The following is a 21,610-nucleotide window of genomic DNA, read 5'->3' as shown; positions in this document are numbered from 1 at the left end:
GTTTGATTGTTTGGTTGGTTGGTTGATCGATTGACTGACAGACTGACTGATTGATTGATTAATCGATTGATTGTGATTGTTTGATTGATAGATTGATTGAAAAATAATGGATCTAGTGATTAAGAAATATAAACAAATATATAAATAATTATTAAATTTCTACACTAAAAATATAATGCACTGGTTGATTTGTGGATTTAGAAAATGAAAGTTTTGAACCCGAAAAATGGATTAAAAGATTAACATGGTGATAAATGTATACTAACAAGTCAATACCTTAGTAAATTTATCGCCTGGTTAATACGGTTGAATAAAAGAATTCTAAATGAAAGACAGAACATTTTTAAAATAAATAATTTTACACAGTCAAAATATACAATTTTTCAAAATAAATAAATGAATTTGAAGAACAGTACACAAAATTTGTCCCCATACAGATATTGACGAGTGTTCGAGTCCAGATTTGAATGAATGCTCCTTGCATTCCCGTTGCGAGAACATCTTTGGCTCGTACATGTGCAGATGTGATGACGGATTCAAACATTACGACTACGATGCTTTTACTTGCGTTGGTAAGAAAAAATTATATTGCCGACTGTCGTAAAATGCAAAATCTACGCACAACCGACCAACCATCAAACCAACCAACCAACCACAACCAATCAACTATTCAACCAACCAACCAGCCATCCAACCAAACAACCAACCATACATTCAACCAACCAGATATAGACGAGTGCAAGGAATGGGGCCCGTGTGATCAGGGATGCATGAACACGTTGGGATCGTATGAGTGCTACTGCAAAACCGGGTTTCAACTGAGAGAGGATAAAAGAATGTGCATCGGTAGAAATTCTTAATTTCATTTATAGTAAATTTAATTTTTAAAATTCTATTTTAAACTTTTTAAGGTTTGAAATATTCTTGCTTCTGCTGCTACTGCTATACTGCTATGAACGTTGTATTGATCATTTTTCGTTTGGGTCGGGATGGAGAACATTTTTTGACGTTTTCATTAATGCTATTAAAATTTATTCCTACCATGTTATCATTTCAATCTGGCGTAATGAAATTTTTATTTCTTGCATGAATATAGCTTTCGAAAACATTTCCTTTTTTTAATTTGATTTGACGCGTTCGCAATATGATTTTTTTTGTTACAATACATATACATACACATATATACAAACGCAGTGTTAACCCCGTAAAACTAACCACGTGCACACATCACCTCCCCCCCCCACACACATACATAAACACACCACAACACACACATACACACACATACACACACATACATACACACACATACGCACACACAAACACACACACACGTAGATATAAATGAATGTGACACACCAGTGTCTGGCAATCCGGTTTGTTACGGTTTGTGTCATAACACAATTGGTTCTTATATGTGTCATTGCCCCGCCGGCTACAATAACACTAAAGACAAGCGATTCTGCCAGGGTTTTTTTTGTTTTGTTTTTCTAATTTTTTCTAATTTTTTTGCAGTTTTGCTGATTAAATGCGTGCACCTTTTTAGCAGTGGCCTAGTCATGAGTTCGCTGTTTGTTTGTTGCTGGTTGGTTCATAGTTTGAAAAAGTTGACATCATGTTTTTTGCTCTAACCAATCCATTTTTTTCATTGGTTTTATACTAAACTGAATGTTATATGTGAAAAAGTTTGTTGGTGTGGCTGTAGTTATTCAATTTTAAAATGAAAATTTACATGAATTTTTATGGAAGAAAATTTTGTTGATTTTTGTATTAATAAAGTTTTCAAAAACCGCTTGCCTGCCTACGCCACTGCTAATTAATGTTTTGCCATCTTATGTTTTGTTTAATGTTTATAATACTCGCTGTGTGCAACTGAACTTCATAAAATAAATAATTCATCAACTAAACTTCATAAAATAAATATTTCATCATTCATTTGTATTATATACCGATATTAAATCGTTATAAGCTACCCACATTATACACTTTAAAACCCTGGTAATCCTGTTAAAAACGCTGAAAAACTCAAATAAAAAAAACGAATACTTGAATATGCTCACCTAGATTTTTGTTTTTTTTACCTCTGGCCTACTAACTTAAAAATATCTACTTTGAAGACGTGAAACTTAACGAAATTGGTTTGCATATAATGAAATGGATGCCCTATCTTTTTTGCAAACTGAAACATGTCAACACTGACTGATAACGATCAAATCTAATTTCATTTTTCACTTCTCATTTGAATTTTAGTGCTTTAGATTGAAGTGAAAAATTGTGGCTATTGTGGTTAATACGTTTTTATAGGTGGTTTTCAGCTAATATGAAATGTTAGGACATGTCACATTTTATTATAAAAAGCATTAGGTATAAGATGCTTTAATTGCAATGCAACTTCAACAAATCAATAGATTCAAATATAATCAAAAATAATATCAAATAACTCTAAATTTTAAATACAAATAAATAAATAATACATTGTAACACCGAATGAAATGATGTCACTTAAGACATAGACGAATGCAAGATGGATCCGAACCTATGTGGTGGTCCAGACGACGTCTGCATCAACACGCTCGGTGGCTACAAGTGTCAGACTGTCAAGTGTCCCAAGTCCTTCATCTTGGTCAAAAGCCGCATCTTCAATACTGAGTTTGCCATTTGTTTCTATAGCTTTGAGTTTTTGTTTTCATCTCATGATATTTTTATTTTGTTACGATTCTTTGGTAATAAAAATTTTTGGTAGGTTTCGGTCAAAATTAATTGTTTTTATTTTATTTTGAAGTCAGGACAATATTGCAAAATGTAATAATATAATTATAACTTCTGAATTAATCAAGCACTGTTATTTTTTGCAACTGCCATCTTACCACCACCATCATCGCACCTCCAGCATGAGCGTATTCTGTCGCAAGATGCAGCAAACCTGTCCATTCAACGAGCACGACTGTCTGATCATCCAATCCTTCTCCATCAACTTCATCGTCCTTGACACGAGCAAGATCATCACCCCGATGACGCTGCACGTCGTCAAGATGAAGATGACGAGGGGAAGCGAAATGAGGTACAGTCTGGAGGTGGTGTCCGCCATCGACCCTGCCACCGGATATGACGCAGGAATTGATGAAAGGATTTTCTACGCCAATAAGGTTAGGCACTAATTTTTTTAATTATCAAACACGCAAAATTATCAAACGAGTAACATTCTTTAGACAAACAAGAAATCTAATGACCATTGTTGGCACAATCAACATTCACACACCTTTCGTTAAATAATCAACCACCAAATAAGCATTCAATCAATCAATCAATCAACCACACAATCAATACACCTACCACCAACCTGCCAATAAATCAATCAAGTAGCTAACTACTTAACAAACCAACCAATCAACCAACTAGCTTCCAGACGATAGAGTAGCCATAGAGTTATACGAGCAGATAGATGAGCCGGTAGACATAGAACTGCAACTTACCATAGATCTGTACGACTCAAAGCGCAAGCACAAGGGTAAGTACATCAGCAAGTTGTACATATACGTAACCAAACATACCTACTCACCAGAAAGAAGATATGACTATTCACACTGGCGTTGATAAATTTTTGATTTGAAGACAATTATTTCTATAAAATTGATTAATTAATTGATTAATTATGTAATTAAAAAATTAATTAATGTAATTTAATTAATTTCCTAACTTTGATTTTCAAAAAATTCATTTAAGTAAATGTGATTGGTTGTTGTTAGTGTTATATTGATTGTTTTTGACTTCGTCGTTGTGGTTTTATTTGTTTTTAAGTTAAGTATTTTATATTTTTTGGTACACATACAGACAAATACACGCACACATCAACACACATACACACACACACAACACACACTCATATACTCATGTTATTGTGACTATTATCATTGTTGTTATTGTTAATTAATGTTATTATTTTTTTTCATTGTCAATACTATAAATCTCTACAAGAATAATTATATACATACTTCTTAACAATTACTTAAGATACATTTATTTTAGCCAAATAAGTTATCATCGCCACCGTTAATCATCCTCCACTCACTCACTCACTCATTGCTTAACTTAACTGCAACCATAATCTCAACTTAATTTATAACTCTTGAATGTGAAACATATTTTTTAATTTCAATTTAAAAATTTCATAATACATCAATGCGTTTATTTATTTATTGTATATTTATTGTAAACATTTGTAAATATATGATACAGCACACGCACACACACACACACACACACACACACGCACACACACTCACGCACACACGCACAAACAAACTACGCAAAAACTTATTTGTAGCTTATCTAACGAGAAGGTAAAACTTATTAATGACGAACGGTTGATGATAAAAACTCAAGAAGCTTAGGAAATTTCGTCCTTTTTACTTTTTAAATGCCTTTTACACCCACCAAAAGCATTTATTTTTGATACAGACGATCACGTTCGTCTTCGAGACAGTGTTTACTTATCTATATGAACCATGAAACTTTTAATAACGCGTTACAAACGTATACTTGTTGACAAAAAAAACTTTGAATGCATGTCACGTGCCCGATTTGTTTTGGTGAATGTTTTTTTCTCTTTTCTTTCTTGTTTTATTTATACTGCTTGTTAAAAAATAATAATTTTTTTCATATTTGTTCATTTCATTCATATTCGGTTTTTGATATCTAAGTCTTGTAGTAAAAATTATGCGCGTGAAACACACACACACACACTCAAATTCGCACACACAAACACGACTTCAGTTAATTTTGTATGATTTGTTTGTTACTTGATCACTTCGGTGAAAATTCGAATGAAAAATTATTTCAAATTGAAGAGACACAAACTTTGAAAGAATTGAAAGAAGAGAACAAATTTATGCATTATTGATTATTTCGAAATTTCAATTTTTATATTTTTCGAGATATTTTTGCAGTTCAATAAAAAAATAAGTAAACATAGTTTTTTATAATTGTTATTCTGGACAATATTTTTTGGTTCTAATTCACACGTGGTAATTATTTTATAAATGTTGAAATAAAATATTTCATTATAACACACAAAAAAACTCAATACCGGTGGTTTTCAATCATGCAACCAACCGGCGACCAGCCAACGAATGGATAAATGAGTGAATGAATGAATGGATAAATGAGTGAATGAGTGAATGAATGAATAAATGAATGAATGGGTAAATGAGTGAATCAATGTAAGAATGATTAATCAATTATATATATCAATCACACTAGCAATAAAGGCAAACATTCAGTAAGTCACTAAATCATGATTAAGGTCAAGAAATGAATGAATTCATAAGCCAATAACACAAAAAAAACGATAAATGAAATCAGAAAAAAATAATAAGTGACTTAAAACAAAGAATAAGTTAGCAATAATAAAGAAAAACATTTTAAAACGAATTATTAAAATAAATTAATTTAAATGAAATAATCAGCTTGTTAGTACATTATTCGCCAATAAATTTGGGTGGTCTCTTTTCTTTAAAGGCTTTCAGCGCTTCTACTCTATCCTTAGTTGGAATGACCTGGTGATATCATATCATATTGTATCATTTTAACTGTATCAAACTATAATTTAATTCGATTGTATCACATTATAATTGTATCATACTATCATTATCATCGTCGTCATCTAAGTTTTAACAATTAGCACAATCATTTTTTTTATAAAATCGTTAATTTTATTTTCAAGTTATTCTAAAATTAGGATAAGCGAGTGCTTGGAATGATTGAGACAACAAATGTATGGATAGGCCATTTATTGGATGTTGATATGTTGAAAGGAGTTGTTCTAAATTTTAGTTGAAAATTATCTAAAAAATGAAAATAAATACCTGGGCATAAAAGGCTTGCTCATAGGCGAGGCCAGATTTAAGGTCAACCTATGACATGAATGACCGGAAATAATATCAAATAAATAATCGAAAAATGAAATTTTTTCATGGGAACATTCTCACCAATAATTTTCAACTAAGTCAGTTCTACATAACAATATAGAATCATCGTCGTCATAATCTTCATCATCATTTTCATCGTCACCGTCATTATTTACACCAGCACCATCGTCATACTCATTAGCGTCCATTTCACCATTTCACCATCGTTGTTAATTGACAGCTACTAACTCCGTATCCTTTATCAACTGCCATTTTTGCCATCCTGATAGCTATTGGTCCCTGGAGAACAATTTACAAACATGTTGAATTTAAAAACAAAACACCTCAAGACATTATGACGCATGAATAACTGAAAAGATATTGAATGTAGAATCAAATCAAAAACAAACTGGACTAGATAGACTTTTGTGAAAACTCAAAATAAATTACAAATTACAAAATTAAATAGATAAAAACAAAATCTTCAATATTAAATCATCAATGTACTATCCAATTTAACCAACGTTAGAATTTATCATGTCAGCAACTTCCAAAGACTTCAAATAAGCTGCATTTTTTTCAGTGTTCTGGGGTACGACATAATTGGCCACGCCTATTTTGTGGGCCTCCAGGCCATCTATAACTCGGCCAGTGAATATTAATTCTTTGGCGGCTGACAATCCGATCAGCCGAGGTAGTCGCTGGGTTCCACCTGATTTCAACCATTATCAATGATAACTAGTGGACTTGTGCTACTTAGTAATGAAAAATGTAAAATGAAAAACTAATAGTATCATAAACTAGAAAGAATAGTAATAATAGTAATAGCAATAATAGTTAGAGTAATGAAAAAATAATATTATATATAATTAGAATATGATGAAAATTGATAAAAATAAACTTACCAGCTCCAGGTATTATAGCCAACTTGGTCTCTATCAATCCAAGTTTAGCACTGTCAGCTAATTTGATTAATTTGAATAAAATCAAATTGGATTAATTTGAATCAAATTTGAACAATTATGTAAAACTATTTCCTTCAAAAGTATGTAACTTGATAAAGAATTGAAATGGACTGTTAAAAAATTAAAACTCCCCACTAATGAAGAACACCACTAAACATTCATTCACATGATCAATAAATAAATTCAGAAATAATCAAAAAGCATGTTAATAACAAAACTTTCAAAGCAGAAAACTAACACAGCACTATATACACATGTTTTTTCATGTCATAGCAATTAGCAGCTCATCAAACAAGACACTGGCATCATACATATCTCAAGCAACTAACAGGCAATGATGAGATCACAGCTGAGAGCAAACTCTAAGCCTCCCCCAAGTGCCACGCCATCTACAGCAGCAATTGATGGGATGGGCAGGTCAGATATATCCACTGTTAGCTGCCTCAGTGATGCTACAAATGGTCCAATGTCTGATTCGTCCATGGCCAATCTCTCTTTCAAGTCGGCACCTAATTTATGAATTTGTAAATTTTACTATAATTAATAAAAAATATATTGTTTTTATATTATTATTATAATTATATTTTTGTTAAATGGTAAATCATGTTTAATATCAAAAAGATCAAAAAATTATTTTTAATCACCGGCACAAAAGACACCCGGTACAGAACTTCTTAAGACCAGAACTGACAACTTTTTTTCATTTTTACAGATCTCAAGTGCATCTTTGAACTATTTCAAAATACAATTGAAAATAATATTACAATTTTATATTTTTTATTCATTAATCTATTTATAATCAGAACTAATAAATATGACTTAAAAAATAAAACAAAAAATTATTATCAGTGAATATATCCCCAAAAATGATTTGAAATAGAAAAAAGTGACCTGTTTGACAAGGCTTTTGCTGATTGCATTTTTTGTTTTGAACCTGGTCAGAGTACCCACAGCTATTCCTGTTTTTAATTATATAAAATAATTATAAAAAAATCATTTAACTAAAAAAAACTAAAAAGTAAAACTAAGTAAAGTTGAGTTATTCATTATTTTCAAGTTCTGTAAATCAGCTACTAATCTATTAATTGATATACTAGTAGGAGACCAGTTAGCTGTTAGCATCAATAGAAAAGAAAAATGCTGCACCATCCAATATTTTAGCATTTATATAATTCAGAAGTTTTAAGCCAAGGCAAACATAATGCTTGCATAACCAACCAAAGCCTACAATTATCTAAAAAAATTAGGAAATTTGGAGTTATTTTGGTTCAGTTCAGCGTTCAAGTGTTCAACCTAACTGAACTTTTCAAGTTCAGTAAATTGATTAAATTAAAATATTAAATTAACTGATTAACATTAAATTAAATTAACATTAGCAACCTCATTTTCTTATGCAAAAATTTAATTTTAGCAAGCAGTGACAGCTGACAAAACAAAATGTAAACCATACATTGAGCGTAACTAGCCCTAAATTCAATCAATAGCGATCAATTTGTTTAACCTTTTCTATCATTTTCAAGGAATTCCAAGGTAAAATCCTCATCCTGGAAATTGGTGGCTGTTCGTTTTTGTTGCACACCTAAAACGTTTTTATGCAAAAACAATCTATCTAATGTTCTTAATATTATCGAATTTGATCTGAGCATATTAAAAGTTTTAACTATTAAAAATAGTTTTTATTAATAGTAATAAAAAAAATTAATTTGAACAGCGCAAAACAAAACAACCACCGGGTCGATGAACTGAATTTATAACTTTATATAGTAAAAAGCAAACCACGTATACCATTGAAGTAGACATTCAATGGTATACCATTGAATGTCTACTTCAATGGTATACTTCAATGGGTCGATGAACTGAATTTATAACTTTATATAGTAAAAAGCAAACCACGTATACCATTGAAGTAGACATTCAATGGTATACCATTGAATGTCTACTTCAATGGTATACTTCAATGGCATTCTCCATAAATATAGAATAAAATCCAGGATAACCGAGTGTCCGGTATTTACATATAGAATATGCCACATATGTAAAATATACATAGGAAATCATGTTTTCAACGATTTAATGGACAGAATAAGTATAAAATTCCATGCTCCATTATTATACGAATCGAATGAATCCGAGTACATTATCAGAATCGGCCAAGTCTGAAATTGATTTTTTACGGAACTTCGATGCGAACCACGAGCGTAGTGTTATTATCAAATTCGTTTTGAAATCTTGTTGAGCTAAAATATTTCGATAAGTGACCAACCGTCGGACATCTTCTGTCTTGCACGTAGGTACATTCATCAATTAGATCAATTAATCAAATAGTCCATCAATCAAAGATATCGTAGGCAGTGATAAGTAACAACATGCTCGCAATCAACATTTGCGTAGCGTTCAACAGTATTCACCCATGAACTAGCTTTGTAGTAGATCCCCAAGCAGAGATTTTTCTAAACCGCAATCACCCGCATCCGCACTGCTCATTATCCGCATCCGTACCACATCCGCGAAAAGACAACCTACATCGGCCGTCTTAATCTCATGTTTAAAATTAGAAGATAGCAACACTAGAAGGCAATCTATTTACAATATAATTATAATCAGAAAGCAGATAATCTGCTGAGAAGACATTTTTCAATTTAAAACCAAATGAACGATCTAATGAGTGAACCAAATGAACGAATATTGAATTATGAAAAAAAGCGCCAACAAACATTCAAGCGAAAATACCATGGATAATACCTACAAACAATTTCAAGATTTTAATATGGTAAGAAAGACACATGGTTGCTTTGCTTTTATTTGATATCATTTTTAAAAAATTCGGATTTTAAACAAACAAATATAACGAAATATTGACCGATAACAAATTATTTATTACTATTATTATTATTATATATTCGATCCTATGTTAAAATATCAATTCCCTTTCGGTTTCGATTATTTTCAGGTATAAAACTTCGTTTTTTTTCAAACGATATTTTTTTTTAAATTTTATTGAAACAATTTAAAAATTTAAATGTTAAAAACAAATTATTATAAGTCTTAAAACATATGTCATAAATTATTATAAATCTTAAAACATGTCAAAACTCAGAGAAAACATCTATCTAATTATATCGTCCAGCCGCTTCCAACATTCAATCAACTTTTTGGATGGACTAGGAGTTCTCGAAGGATAATAATCCACGTAACATGAACATTTAGTAAGAACAATTCACAACATATCATAATGGCTAAATCAACATACCAAACAGAAATTATATACATACATGCATATATAGTACAAAGTAAATCAAGAAATACCAAAAATTATATAACCAAATTAAAAAAACTAGAAACCAGTCAACATTTAATAAATGAATAAATAGACATTATTAAAAAATTGTTCAAAAAAGTAAAATTTAAGGCGACGACGAACGAGCGCCTTCGATACTTTCTGGTTGGCTGGTTGAATCTGCTATAATGCTTTTTATTTAAACATATAATCTTATTAATTATTTGTATACATGCGGATTCTAGTTACTTTATATATATATATATTATATAAATTCATTATAAAACAACAGTAATCAGTGCTACATACGTACGCACGCAGTTCTAATTTTTCTGGGAGAATTCAAAATGGTTTGAGACCACACCTTGCTTAACAACCAATTCCAAGCCGAGCTAAGCCAAGCCGAGCCAAGCCAAGCCGAGCCAATATGCGTTGATTTATTAAAATTTTTAAGCTGTCAGGTCAGAATCATCATCATCAATATCGCGATGAAATCAAATTGAAATTTTTTTATAAATTGTTGATAAAAGTAACTAGTAAAGAGTAAAATGTTTAAATTTTTCTGAGAGAATTTAAAATAATTTGAGACTACACCATTACACAATTTGAATGTGTAAATATAACATTATAAATGTATTATAACTACATCTATCTATTTCTTTATTTAGTTTTGCCTTCGTATGATATTTGGTCAAATTTATTTTATAGGAATTGAATATAACCTTTATACCGGCTAAATCACTAACAGGCCGTTAAACAACTACTGTTGACATGACGTCATTTGCCCATCCTATTTTATAAGTTTTATTTGATGTTTTTTAATTAGTCGGTCACAACCATCATCGTCGATATCGCAATGAAATCAGATTGAAAATTTTTAAAATTTTTGGAAAAAGTATCTTTATTCATTTTATGATACCATATAATAACAGTTACCGCAGACTAAACAATAAAACGTTTCGTCATAAATTAAATTATCCTTGTCCTATTTTAGTATTATTTAACCGTACAATTTTTATACTGGAAGAGAAAATTGAAAAAAAATTTTTCATCGTTCATTTTTTGACTTCGTTCTCCGTTACAGCCTTGACGCAGTTGGCCATGGTCTTTGAAGACCTGCTGATGACATCTGTCATGTAGAAATCCCGGAGGGATTGTTGGGGCGGTACCAGCGGACTGGCTGCTAATGTTTTTGGAACTGCCTACTCAGTGGGGTGGAAAAGGATTAAAGTTTAATTCAATAAGATAGAAACAAGTTCAAAGCTAACTTATTCCAATGATATAAAATATATAAGAATTTGGATTGACACAAATTGTATGATGTTATAGAAACGTTGATTCTATTTATATCACAGTGCATAACAATGAAAGTAAATAAAATAAAGCACCAGTGAACAAAAAAAAACTACAGACTTGAGCCAACTCAAACGCCTGTTTGAAATAATTTGCCTCCTCCAAGTTGCCATATTGAACTAAATTAGGTGACACTTCAGACAGACGTTGGCGCACACCATCCAGGCTGTCATAAGACAACGGGTGACCAGAAACCTATGTTTTAATTATTTAACATTTTCTAATGAAAATTTTTTTAAATAAAAGAAATAACACACTACATAACTAAGTTTAACAGTCCGATGGAGTTAAATAAAAAAATTTTATTTTAAATTCCTGATTAAAAAAGATGGCGAGTGACCTCAGACAAGGCTCTGATGATCTTCCAATCTTCCCTAGCCAGACCGGGAGGTGAGACAGCCATCCTCGTCTGCTGGGCTCTCCCCTCCGTGTTCACGTACGTCGCTGTTTTCTCCGTGTACGCTGCTCCCGGTAGGACAACATCGGCCATGCTGGCACCCACATCTCCGTGTGAACCTGAAGTAGAGGGAGTGTTGAGGAAATGAGGAAATAAATTTATCAAGATCTGCAATTACCGCTTTTTGTTAAGGTATTTATGGGATGGATTCGTCTTGAAAATGTTAGATATAATATACTCAGTGATGAATTCAACTATATATCCAAATTAGAAGCAATAGGAAAACGAAATTTAAAAAAGAATAAACACCACAAATTTAGATTTTAAAAAAATTTACAAACCCTGATAAACGATGAAACAATCTTTGGGAAAGTCATTTCTCGTGATGACGTCATCGGCTCCCAAGAGGAACAACAACTTTGGAGGATTGTCCTTGATGTGTTGGATGCCTGCCTTGTAGCCGAGGTCCAATGCAGCTACCTGGCTGGCTACCTGCCAACCATCATGAATCACATGTCACACACCACATACATTCATCCATTCATTCATTCATTTATTTGTTTGTGTTAATAGAAATTGTATAAAACATCAAAAAAAAAATAAAATACTTAATTAAACAAACAAATGCCAATAAATAATTATTACAAATCCAAAAATGTATACAAAGAATAAAAAGGACTATGGAAATAGAAGGGAGAACATTTCAAAATATAAAAACCCTATGGAGAACATTGAGGACTCTCCAATCATTCCCGCACTGACTCGACGTGCGAACGTGTTGTGCTAGTTGAGTGACCAGGGCATGAATGGACGAGCCATCTTTTCTTTGCAGGGCTGCACTGCCAACCACTATCATAGGACGACGAGCCGACGACAACGTCTGCAAGGCGTAATTGTAGAATTACAATACACCAGTATGTAATCAACTATTTAGTACATGAATAACCTCTACAATCAACCATAAAATGGTAAAACGTTTTAACAACAACAGTCTGGAACAAAAACTGACAAAACCAGATAATAACACACTGAGTCAAATTTCAAAATTGTGATTTAAAAATGACCTTGTAGAATGGATGCTTGCCAGAAAGCAGGTCAAACAAAACGTTCGGTGAGTCACCCAGAGACTATTTGAAGAAAAAAATGAAAATGTTTAAATCCAAAACACAAATTTAAATGCTATTTTGAATTAACAGAATCTTTAAAAATAGATTCAAATAAAAATATAAAATTAAATAAATAAGACAATTGTGTTCAATGATAAATCAACGTACTTCATAATCGTAGGTAAGGTTCAATTTGGGACCAATGACGCCAACTTGCAAGTCGTTATGTAACCAACTGTAATGGTTAAATGATTAAATGGTTAAATGATTAGTCCTGGGTATGACATAAAACTGCATCCACGCTGCCTTGCGTGCTTTTGAGCAAAAGGCTAGGCCCACCGCTTATAACTGGTGGTTGTCGTCAGGATGGGTGTCCGGATGTAAAAACTTTTCCCCAAATTATTCCTATGCCATCACAAAGAAAAACAACGGCCCCTAGTCCCCAGCAGGCCTTAAGTGGTCAAGGGGTGCCAAGAATCCCTGGGAAGTATGCAATAGCGGAGGGATGTTGCAGAAAAATTCAGAATAGCCCCTCTATGGTACTTAGACTTGGAACGCTCAATGTTGGATCACTGACTGGTCGCAGCATGGAAATCGCAGAAATGCTCGAGCGTAGAAGGATTGACATCTGCTGCCTTCAAGAAACCCGATGGAAATCGAATGGTGTCTGTCATGTCAACTTAGACAAAGAAAAATATAAACTATTCTGGAATGGTCAAAAGACGGCCAAAAATGGTGTTGGAATTTTTGTTAGAGAACCGCTAGCCCAAGAAGTACTGGATATTAAAAGGATTAATTCACGTCTCATGTGGATCAAGCTTCGCATAGAAAAGCAAACAATGATTATTTTTTCTGCATACGCACCACAGACAGGCGAATCAGAAGAGATGAAAAATGACTTCTGGACTGCATTCTCTGAGACCATCTCAACAATACCAAAATCTGAAACAATCCTGATTGGAGGCGATCTCAATGGCCACGTTGGAGAGAAAACAGATGGTTTTGACAACGTACATGGCGGTTTTGGCTATGGAAAACGAAATAAAGATGGCAACCGCATCCTTGAGTTTGCTGAAAGTCACGGGTTTTGTTTACCAAACACATGTTTTAGAAAGATGTTGGAACATCTCATAACATACAAAAGTGGACCATCAGCCACGCAAATTGATTTCTTCGCTGTCAAGCAACCACACCGAAGGCTGTTCAAAAACGTCAAAGTTATACCTGGCGAATCATGTTTCGCCCAACATAGACTCCTTGTGGCAGACCTGGTTGTCGAACTGTCAAAACATAAGTCTAAACAAATGCCTCGGAGAATCAAAACGTGGAAGCTGAAAAGCAATAATCATCGAAAAAAATTTCAACAGATTGTCGCCACACAGTTAGACCACCAATCGCAAGCCAGTACAGATTAGAGTACATACAAAACCGTTTTAATGAACGTTGCAACTACAGTTTGTGGGAAAACTGGTACAAAACGTCAGCATGAACGTGACACTTGGTGGTGGAATGACAATGTACAAAATGCAATAGCTGAAAAGAAAGTTGCATACAAGCAATGGCAAAAATCAAAGTCTGTAGATGACCATCAAATTTTCCGTGAGAAGAACAACTATGCAAGACGTCAAGTTGCACTGGCTCGGACAGATCAGTGCAGAGAGTGGCTCACTAAAAGCAAAGGTGAACAAATGAAATCTCTGTATCGTATAGCAAAACAAGCAAAGCGTACGAAAAAAGACATAGTTGGTGCCTCATGTATCAAAAACGACAAAAATGAGATGGTTCTTGAACAAGATGAGATCAAGCTACAGTGGAGAGAATACTTCAACCATCTGTTAAACGAAACAAATCCCATCAATGTTAACTTTGACGCTCCACCCATCGAAGGTCCGATTCCAGACATCACTGTAGAGGAGCTTACAGAAGCTCTGAAAGCTATGAAGGATGGAAAGGCAGCAAGGCCCTCTGGACTCACAAATGACATTATCAAAGCATCTGGTACTGCAGGTATCCAAACGTTACTACAACTTTGCCGTGAAATCTGGAGAAATTGCTCAACGCCGACTGAATGGAACTATAGCATGACAGTCCCGCTATACAAAGGCAAAGGTGATCCTTTGAACTGTTCATCATATCGGGGTATACGTCTGTTAGAACACTCCCTGAAAATTGTCGAAAAAGTCATTGAGAGAAGATTAACGTCGTGCATCACAATCGGAAATTATCAATTTGGTTTTCTAGCGGGGAAATCAACAATTGATGCAATTCACATCCTTCGGCAACTGCAAGAGAAGTACCTCGCAAAGCATCAACAACTATCACACATTTTTATAGACCTTGAAAAAGCATTTGATCGAGTTCCCCGTGAAGCAATCAAGTGGAGTCTACGTCGACAACTCATTCCAGAATATCTTGTTCGACTTGTGATGGAAATGTATACGAATACTAAGACTCTTGTCAGCACAACGGTTGGAAACACAGATGCATTTGACATCGGCGTTGGAGTTCACCAAGGCTCGATTCTCAGTCCACTGTTATTTATAACTGTGATGGAAGAAATTACAAAACCGATACGCACTGGTGACATTTGGAATCTAGTATATGCTGATGATATCGTTTTAACTGCCACGTCTGAGCAGAATGCAGCACAGATGTTTGAAGATTGGAACACCAGACTCGCCGATCATGTATTCAAAGTCAACATCAGCAAAACCAAAGCAATGAACACTGGTGAACCCATCCAATCAATCCCATACAATCAGCTACTGGACGATGGCCCTGTTCAGTTTGTAAAGCTGGTGTAGGTAACAATTCAATCAAGTGTCAGCAGTGTATCCAGTGGTGACAAAAACGTTGTTCAAAAATAATTGGTACTTTATCTAAAGTGTCCAATTTTGTTTGTCCTGCTTGCATCAATCCACAACAACAAATTCGAAATAGCACTGTTTTTGAAGCCATTAAAATAAAGAAAGTCACATCGTTTCAACATCTAGGGGATGTTCTGGATTGTACTGGAACAGCTGAAGCTGCCGTTCGAGCACGCACACGTGCAGCCTGGAATAAATGGCATCTCCTTGCCTCTATATTGATGCGGTGTGACATCCCACTACCACTACGATCAAGACTTTATGTGTTATATGGTGCAGAAACATGGCCAATGACAACCAAACTGGAACAACAACTTCTACGAACCGACATGAAAATGCTCCGATGGATGCAACGAATTAGTCTGAATAAGCACATCAAATCTACCGAAATCCTGCGTCGAATGCCGGCAACACCGTCTGCGGTGGTTTGGTCATGTCAAACGAAGTGGAAACAGTGCCATAACTTCTCTTGCAGATGTTGAAGTACCTGGCACACGTTTAGATGATATAAAGAACGAATGCCGGCAACACCGTCTGCGGTGGTTTGGTCATGTCAAACGAAGTGGAAACAGTGCCATAACTTCTCTTGCAGATGTTGAAGTACCTGGCACACGTCCTAAAGGCCGTCCAAAGAAGTCCTGGTCACAAACAATCGAGCAAGACATGAAAGCTCTAAATTTAAATGAAATGAATACAACTGATCATCTAATTTGGCGCAAAAAGTTGATGGCAAAGAAAACAACGTCCTACCTCGGGAAACAGGGTCTCTGGACGCAAAACGAAGATTGATTGATTGATTGTAATGGTTAAATGATCATTCTTCTAAAATGAACACATCAAAAACGAACAAGTTACACAATTTGGGATTAAAATTACAATTAGGCAAGAATGAAGAATTAACATGCACATTTCAAGTACTCAGTACATTCACTCAGAAGCAGACCTCTTTCTGATGCGGGCATTGAAGACGGGGGCTTCGTAGCGAGGATTGGTTCCCACCAGAAGCAACATGTCCGCCTCTTCAACTCCAGCAATCGACGTGTTCATCAGGTAGTTGGATCTCAGGTCGGTACTGTAATTAATTAGGTTAGCATAAGAAAAAATTCAGGCAAAAAATTTGAATCAATATTGGCAGCTATTTATTTATAAATGCATAGGTTATTGTTCATTTTAACATCTGCCAGTGCAAATTCAGTAAAGAATAAAAAAAAACCAACAAACCCGGCAGCGTCGTTAGGAAATGTTTCTTCAGTGCAGAGTGATTCACTCCCCAACTTGTTGACAAAATCCTTCAAAGCTACAAGCGCTTCAGCATCACTTTGACCTCCGGCAACTGCTGCCACATCACTTCCTTTGACGCTTAACATCTGCGGTGAGGTGGTTCATTTGTGATTTGAATGTAATCTGGTCAAAACATTGAAACCTGGATTAAAATCATAAAAAAGCATTAATTTTTATATAACGAAATAACAAATTATAACCAAATTTTTGTACGTAGATGAGAAAAAAAATTAATAAAAACATGACATATGGCCATATAAACTAAGCAGACAGACCTTCTGGACAACTTTGAAGAGAGCTTGCTCCCAGTTGCATGGCACCAACTGATTCCCATCCTTCAACATAGGAGAGACCAGCCTCTGCTTCTTCAATCCATCGTATGCAAAGCGAGTTTTGTCCGATATCCACTCTTCATTTATCTCCTGTTCAGTTTTGTTATGACAAATGATGCTGTCGTCATACAATAGATGATGCTGCTACGATACAATCAATACATGATGTTGTATTGTAGGTACGTTTTTGTGGGCCAGTTTTTTATATTTTGTGCTATTATAGTTAAAAATTATTACATCTGTAATAGAAAATAATAAAATCATGAAAAAAACAATCGCAATAAACAGTAACAAAAAAGAATTCCATAATTATACATATTGAAATAAACAAAGTTTTTCACAAAATAGGGGACAGTTGGAAGGAGGAACCTCATTGATCCTGGGCAGCACCCTCATGACCTCTCCAGTTCGCGTGGACACGACAATGTTGCTTCCCAGGGCATCCATCACGTCAATGCTCTCCACTTTCCTTCATTGCATTGTTATCATGGAAGTTTTGTAATCACATTCACCAAGTTTTACATGCACACTTAGGACAAATTTTACAGCCAAACAATAAAAACAAAACATCTATTAGCGATAATAGCACACAAAGAAATAACAACAGACAAAGTCAAAGAAATATTGAATAGTGTTATTAGTAACAACAAATCCAAAATTTATCATCAACTGAAAAATTTAAAAAAAAAAATAGAAAAACATCCATCACTGCATACTGGATCTCCCATGGTCTGGCTGTGAATGAGTATGGCTTGGAGGTGAGGGCACCAACAGGGCAGAGGTCGATGATGTTTCCAGAAAGTTCTGATTGGAAGAGCTTCTCGACATACGTGCCAACCTAGCAAAAAATATTCACAAGCTATTCATAAAGTCAGTGAATGTGTGTGATGTATGTAAGAAAAATTTAATAGATAAATTAGATACTTCATGTCATCAATTTGGTAAAAGTGAAGAAAAACTAAAAAGAGCAAGCACCATCAATTCAAAGATACAAAAACAATTTTAAAATAGGTACAACAAATAAAATAATAAAACTTGAAAAAAAGAAGAAGACAGCAAGCATAAACTTCACCTGCATATCACTACCTCTGCCTGTCGTTCCGAGATCATCCACACCCGCCACCTCAGAGGCAAACCTTCAAAAAATTAATGTGGTGGTTGCTGCTGAACGAACAAGACAAACCGTTGAGATACACGATGATATAAAAATCATTAAAAAGTTAATTAAATAAAAATAAAAATCTTAATTTCTTTCACCCATCTCAACCTTTAAAATAATTTCAAGAATTTTGAAAGCTATCAAACCACCAAAAAAATTATTTTATGAAAAATTTCCATATTATGACAAAAACGATCAATACATTAACAACCGGCCAGACAAGTAGCCAGACAAGCAGCCAGACAGGCCAGTTATCAAAGCTATCAAACCACCAAAAAAATTATTTTATGAAAAATTTCCATATTATGACAAAAACGATCAATACATTAACAACCGGCCAGACAAGTAGCCAGACAAGCAGCCAGACAGGCCAGTTAGTCTAGACATGCATTTGTATAATGTTTTTTTATTATCCAATACCCAACCTGATGCATCTAGTGCAGTGTATGCATCTGGTCATTATGGTCTTAACCAAGGGCCCAATGTCTTTGTCCTCTACTGCCCTGTTATATATGTTTGTATGTAACGTATGTATGTACGTACATGTGTGTGTGTGTATGTGGGTGTATGTTTCTCTGTGTGCGCGTGCGTGTGCGTGTGTGTGTGTTACCTCTTCCCGGTGAAGTGAATATCAGTGAATCGGCTTCTATCACTACCAAAGACCATCGATTGATCCTGTATAATAATCGAACAAATGAAAATGATGAATATGATGAGAATGATGATGATGGAAAATGATGAAAGTAGATTATTACACCAAATTCTGATATCAAAATGATGATGAAAAACAAAAAAAGATCACACCAAAGAATGATATTTGATATCTGATGATATAAAAACGAATGAGTGAAAGGAAAAAATGAAAGAATGAAACCTGCAAATCACATTCCCCTCCTTGATCACAAATTGGGCAGTCTAATGGATGGTTTACCAACAAAAATTCCATAACCCCTTCTCTATAGGGTTAATTAATCAATTAATTAATTAATCAACTAGTAATTGGCTAGTAATAATGATACCCAGTCAAATCAGTAAACCTAGGTTGAATTGAGATAAACAAATTTTAAAGCGTTTTTTAAAGTTTTGAAAATGTTCAAACCCCACCTAGCTTTCTTAGACAGTTCGGAGTTTGTTTTTATCTTCATCCCTTTCCAAACAGGCATAGCACATGAGGCTACAGGCTGTCAGTTGGCGAAGGTTTTCAAAATTAAATATCTTTTTTTAGAAAACTAAACATTCAAAAAATGACTAAACACTAGAAACAAGAACTTAATTTCATTAATTTCATACCACCATCTTCACATTTATTTGGGATTCAAAGCCACAAAACTATGTTTGGAACAAGATCATGACATTATTTAAATGAAAAGACAAGTTTTCTTTTTTTAAAACTACATCCCAATTTAAGAAATATCATTTCATTTAAATGCAATAATATGTACTGTACATGTGTATTTTGTACTGAAGCAAATAATACCTTCATAGATTTCTCAACCTCCACCAAACACATCCTGCAGTTTCCGGCAATGGAAAGCCTTTCGTGATAGCAGAATCTCGGTATTTCAACTCCGGCTACCGCACACGCCTTCAGGTTTGAATTTGTTAGAATTATTATTCTCTGAGTTTTTTTTTAATTTTGAAAATTAAACTGAACAAAGAATAGAAAAAAAGAACCAACAAATAAATAAATAATACATACTTTGAATGTCATAATTTTTATATTTTTATAATTACATTGTTATAAACAATAAAATAATAATTCTGCCATTGAAATCATGAGCAAGTATTATAAACACACCTCTGAACATAAACTCACCTGGAGTACAGTACAAGAAGGATCCACCATAACTGGCTTGTCGTCAACAAAAACTTCAACCTTATTCGATGGTGGGGCGGTGGTTGTTGCTGACATAGAACGACCTGTAAGTTGGGTTGAAAAGAGAAGATTAGGTGTCATAGAAATTTCAGAAAAGTTAGTTTTGTGAATATTAAACATAAAAGATAAAAATTCTCTTGATGAGAAAGGCATTATAGAGTAATTGACTTGAATAATAATTTAAAAGAAAAAAACCAAATAAATATCAATTGATTTTCTTCTTACCGAAAATTGAAATGACATTCTTGGTTTTGAAGCCATTCTTCCCAAATGGAAGTAATCGCAACATAGCTGTTGCCATAACTTATTAAAAGTTAGAAAATTTTGGACAAATTATTAAATGTTTTAAATAAAATGTAATCCATCAAGCAATATAAACATAATTAAAATATAACAACAGAGTATTTAATTAAGATCTTAAAAAAGATTAAATGTTTTAAAAACATATTTCATTGATAAATAACTTTTAATATAATAATTAATCTTGAATCTTAATCAGAATTTTCTCCATCAACCAACAGATCAATCACAATAAGATTTAGGACGAGATCAGATATCAGATCAGAGAGGTGAGTGACCAGACAGCTAATTAAGTTGAGATTCACTGACTTTACTTAATTTTTCTTATAAATAAAACAACTTAACAACTTATTAAAGCACTCAATAAATTTTTAATCAAACATCTATTTATTAATTTAATGAGCTTTTAACATATCCTGATCTAAAATTTAATTCAGTAAATTAAATAAAAGTAATCAGCTCAGCAATCAGCTCAACTCAACCAGCAAAAAAAGCAGAGATTGTTTTTCAGATTTTAAAGGACATACGGCCAAACAACAGCCAAATGATTCATGACGTGCTTTTTAACAAAATTCCAACACAAATGAATTTAATAAATTAAATATCATTAACAAATTTCACAGAGCTTACGGTTAAAAAACAACTGGAAGGTCGGCAGAAAATTAGAAATAAAACTATTTTTTTACTTTTAAACAGCAGTTAAGATGGCACCGCTTAATTTAATTTAGCTCCAAAATTTAAAGGTGATCTCATTATTATACATAACTGTATAGATTGATTTAAAATAGGTA

General features: G+C 33.6%; 4 protein-coding genes across 4 annotated transcripts; 2 read left to right on the top strand and 2 right to left on the bottom strand.

Annotated features, from left to right (window-relative positions):
- Positions 1-433: 433 nt before the first annotated feature.
- HELRODRAFT_152399 (hypothetical protein) lies at positions 434-1,466 on the top strand (the record flags this gene model as incomplete). Its single annotated transcript, XM_009022613.1, has 3 exons — positions 434-572; positions 727-846; positions 1,339-1,466. Coding segments are annotated over 3 exons (387 nt in total), but the record flags the coding sequence as incomplete, so codon positions are not given.
- Positions 1,467-2,524: 1,058 nt separating this feature from the next.
- Positions 2,525-4,803, top strand: HELRODRAFT_175178 (hypothetical protein; the record flags this gene model as incomplete). The annotated part of the gene is made up of 3 exons (XM_009022612.1): positions 2,525-2,739; positions 2,891-3,146; positions 4,774-4,803. 3 exons carry the CDS (start codon positions 2,525-2,527, stop codon positions 4,801-4,803), a joined length of 501 nt encoding a protein of 166 aa, XP_009020860.1.
- Positions 4,804-4,885: 82 nt separating this feature from the next.
- HELRODRAFT_112906 (hypothetical protein) lies at positions 4,886-8,569 on the bottom strand. The gene is made up of 9 exons (XM_009022611.1): positions 8,373-8,569; positions 7,763-7,830; positions 7,516-7,603; positions 7,201-7,380; positions 6,812-6,868; positions 6,431-6,618; positions 6,156-6,206; positions 5,865-5,912; positions 4,886-5,555 (listed from the first exon to the last, which is right to left on the bottom strand). The coding sequence occupies exons 1-9, from the start codon at positions 8,515-8,517 to the stop codon at positions 5,478-5,480; spliced, it is 903 nt and encodes a 300-aa protein (XP_009020859.1). The 5' UTR covers positions 8,518-8,569; the 3' UTR covers positions 4,886-5,477.
- Positions 8,570-11,022: 2,453 nt separating this feature from the next.
- HELRODRAFT_185731 (hypothetical protein) lies at positions 11,023-21,525 on the bottom strand. The gene is made up of 21 exons (XM_009022610.1): positions 21,450-21,525; positions 20,745-20,822; positions 20,460-20,563; positions 20,121-20,228; positions 19,748-19,824; positions 19,518-19,599; positions 19,254-19,318; positions 19,069-19,146; positions 18,557-18,620; positions 18,201-18,322; positions 17,854-17,953; positions 17,428-17,574; positions 17,093-17,238; positions 16,815-16,943; positions 13,173-13,239; positions 12,963-13,025; positions 12,617-12,778; positions 12,240-12,390; positions 11,842-12,017; positions 11,562-11,696; positions 11,023-11,350 (listed from the first exon to the last, which is right to left on the bottom strand). Exons 2-21 carry the CDS (start codon positions 20,818-20,820, stop codon positions 11,204-11,206), a joined length of 2,199 nt encoding a protein of 732 aa, XP_009020858.1. The 5' UTR covers positions 20,821-20,822; positions 21,450-21,525; the 3' UTR covers positions 11,023-11,203.
- Positions 21,526-21,610: the final 85 nt, after the last annotated feature.

The sequence above is a fragment of the Helobdella robusta genome (assembly GCF_000326865.2).
Source record: "Helobdella robusta unplaced genomic scaffold HELROscaffold_32, whole genome shotgun sequence".
Classification (NCBI taxonomy): Eukaryota; Metazoa; Annelida; class Clitellata; order Rhynchobdellida; family Glossiphoniidae; genus Helobdella; species Helobdella robusta.
This window is presented reverse-complemented; position numbering and strand designations above follow the sequence as displayed.

Excerpts from the sequence above, each read along its gene's own strand:
- HELRODRAFT_112906 (XM_009022611.1), bottom strand. The coding sequence starts at position 8,517 with ATGCTCAGATCAAATTCGATAATATTAAGAACATTAGATAGATTGTTT. Across the intron at positions 7,381-7,515 it reads ACCGGGTGTCTTTTGTGCCG|GTGCCGACTTGAAAGAGAGA; the intron begins GTGATTAAAAAT and ends TTCATAAATTAG. Across the intron at positions 5,556-5,864 it reads AGCAAGCCTTTTATGCCCAG|GTCATTCCAACTAAGGATAG; the intron begins GTATTTATTTTC and ends TGATATCACCAG.
- HELRODRAFT_185731 (XM_009022610.1), bottom strand. The coding sequence starts at position 20,820 with ATGGCAACAGCTATGTTGCGATTACTTCCATTTGGGAAGAATGGCTTC. Across the intron at positions 19,825-20,120 it reads AGGTTGAGAAATCTATGAAG|CCTGTAGCCTCATGTGCTAT; the intron begins GTATTATTTGCT and ends GCCAACTGACAG. Across the intron at positions 18,621-19,068 it reads CACTGCACTAGATGCATCAG|GTTTGCCTCTGAGGTGGCGG; the intron begins GTTGGGTATTGG and ends AATTTTTTGAAG.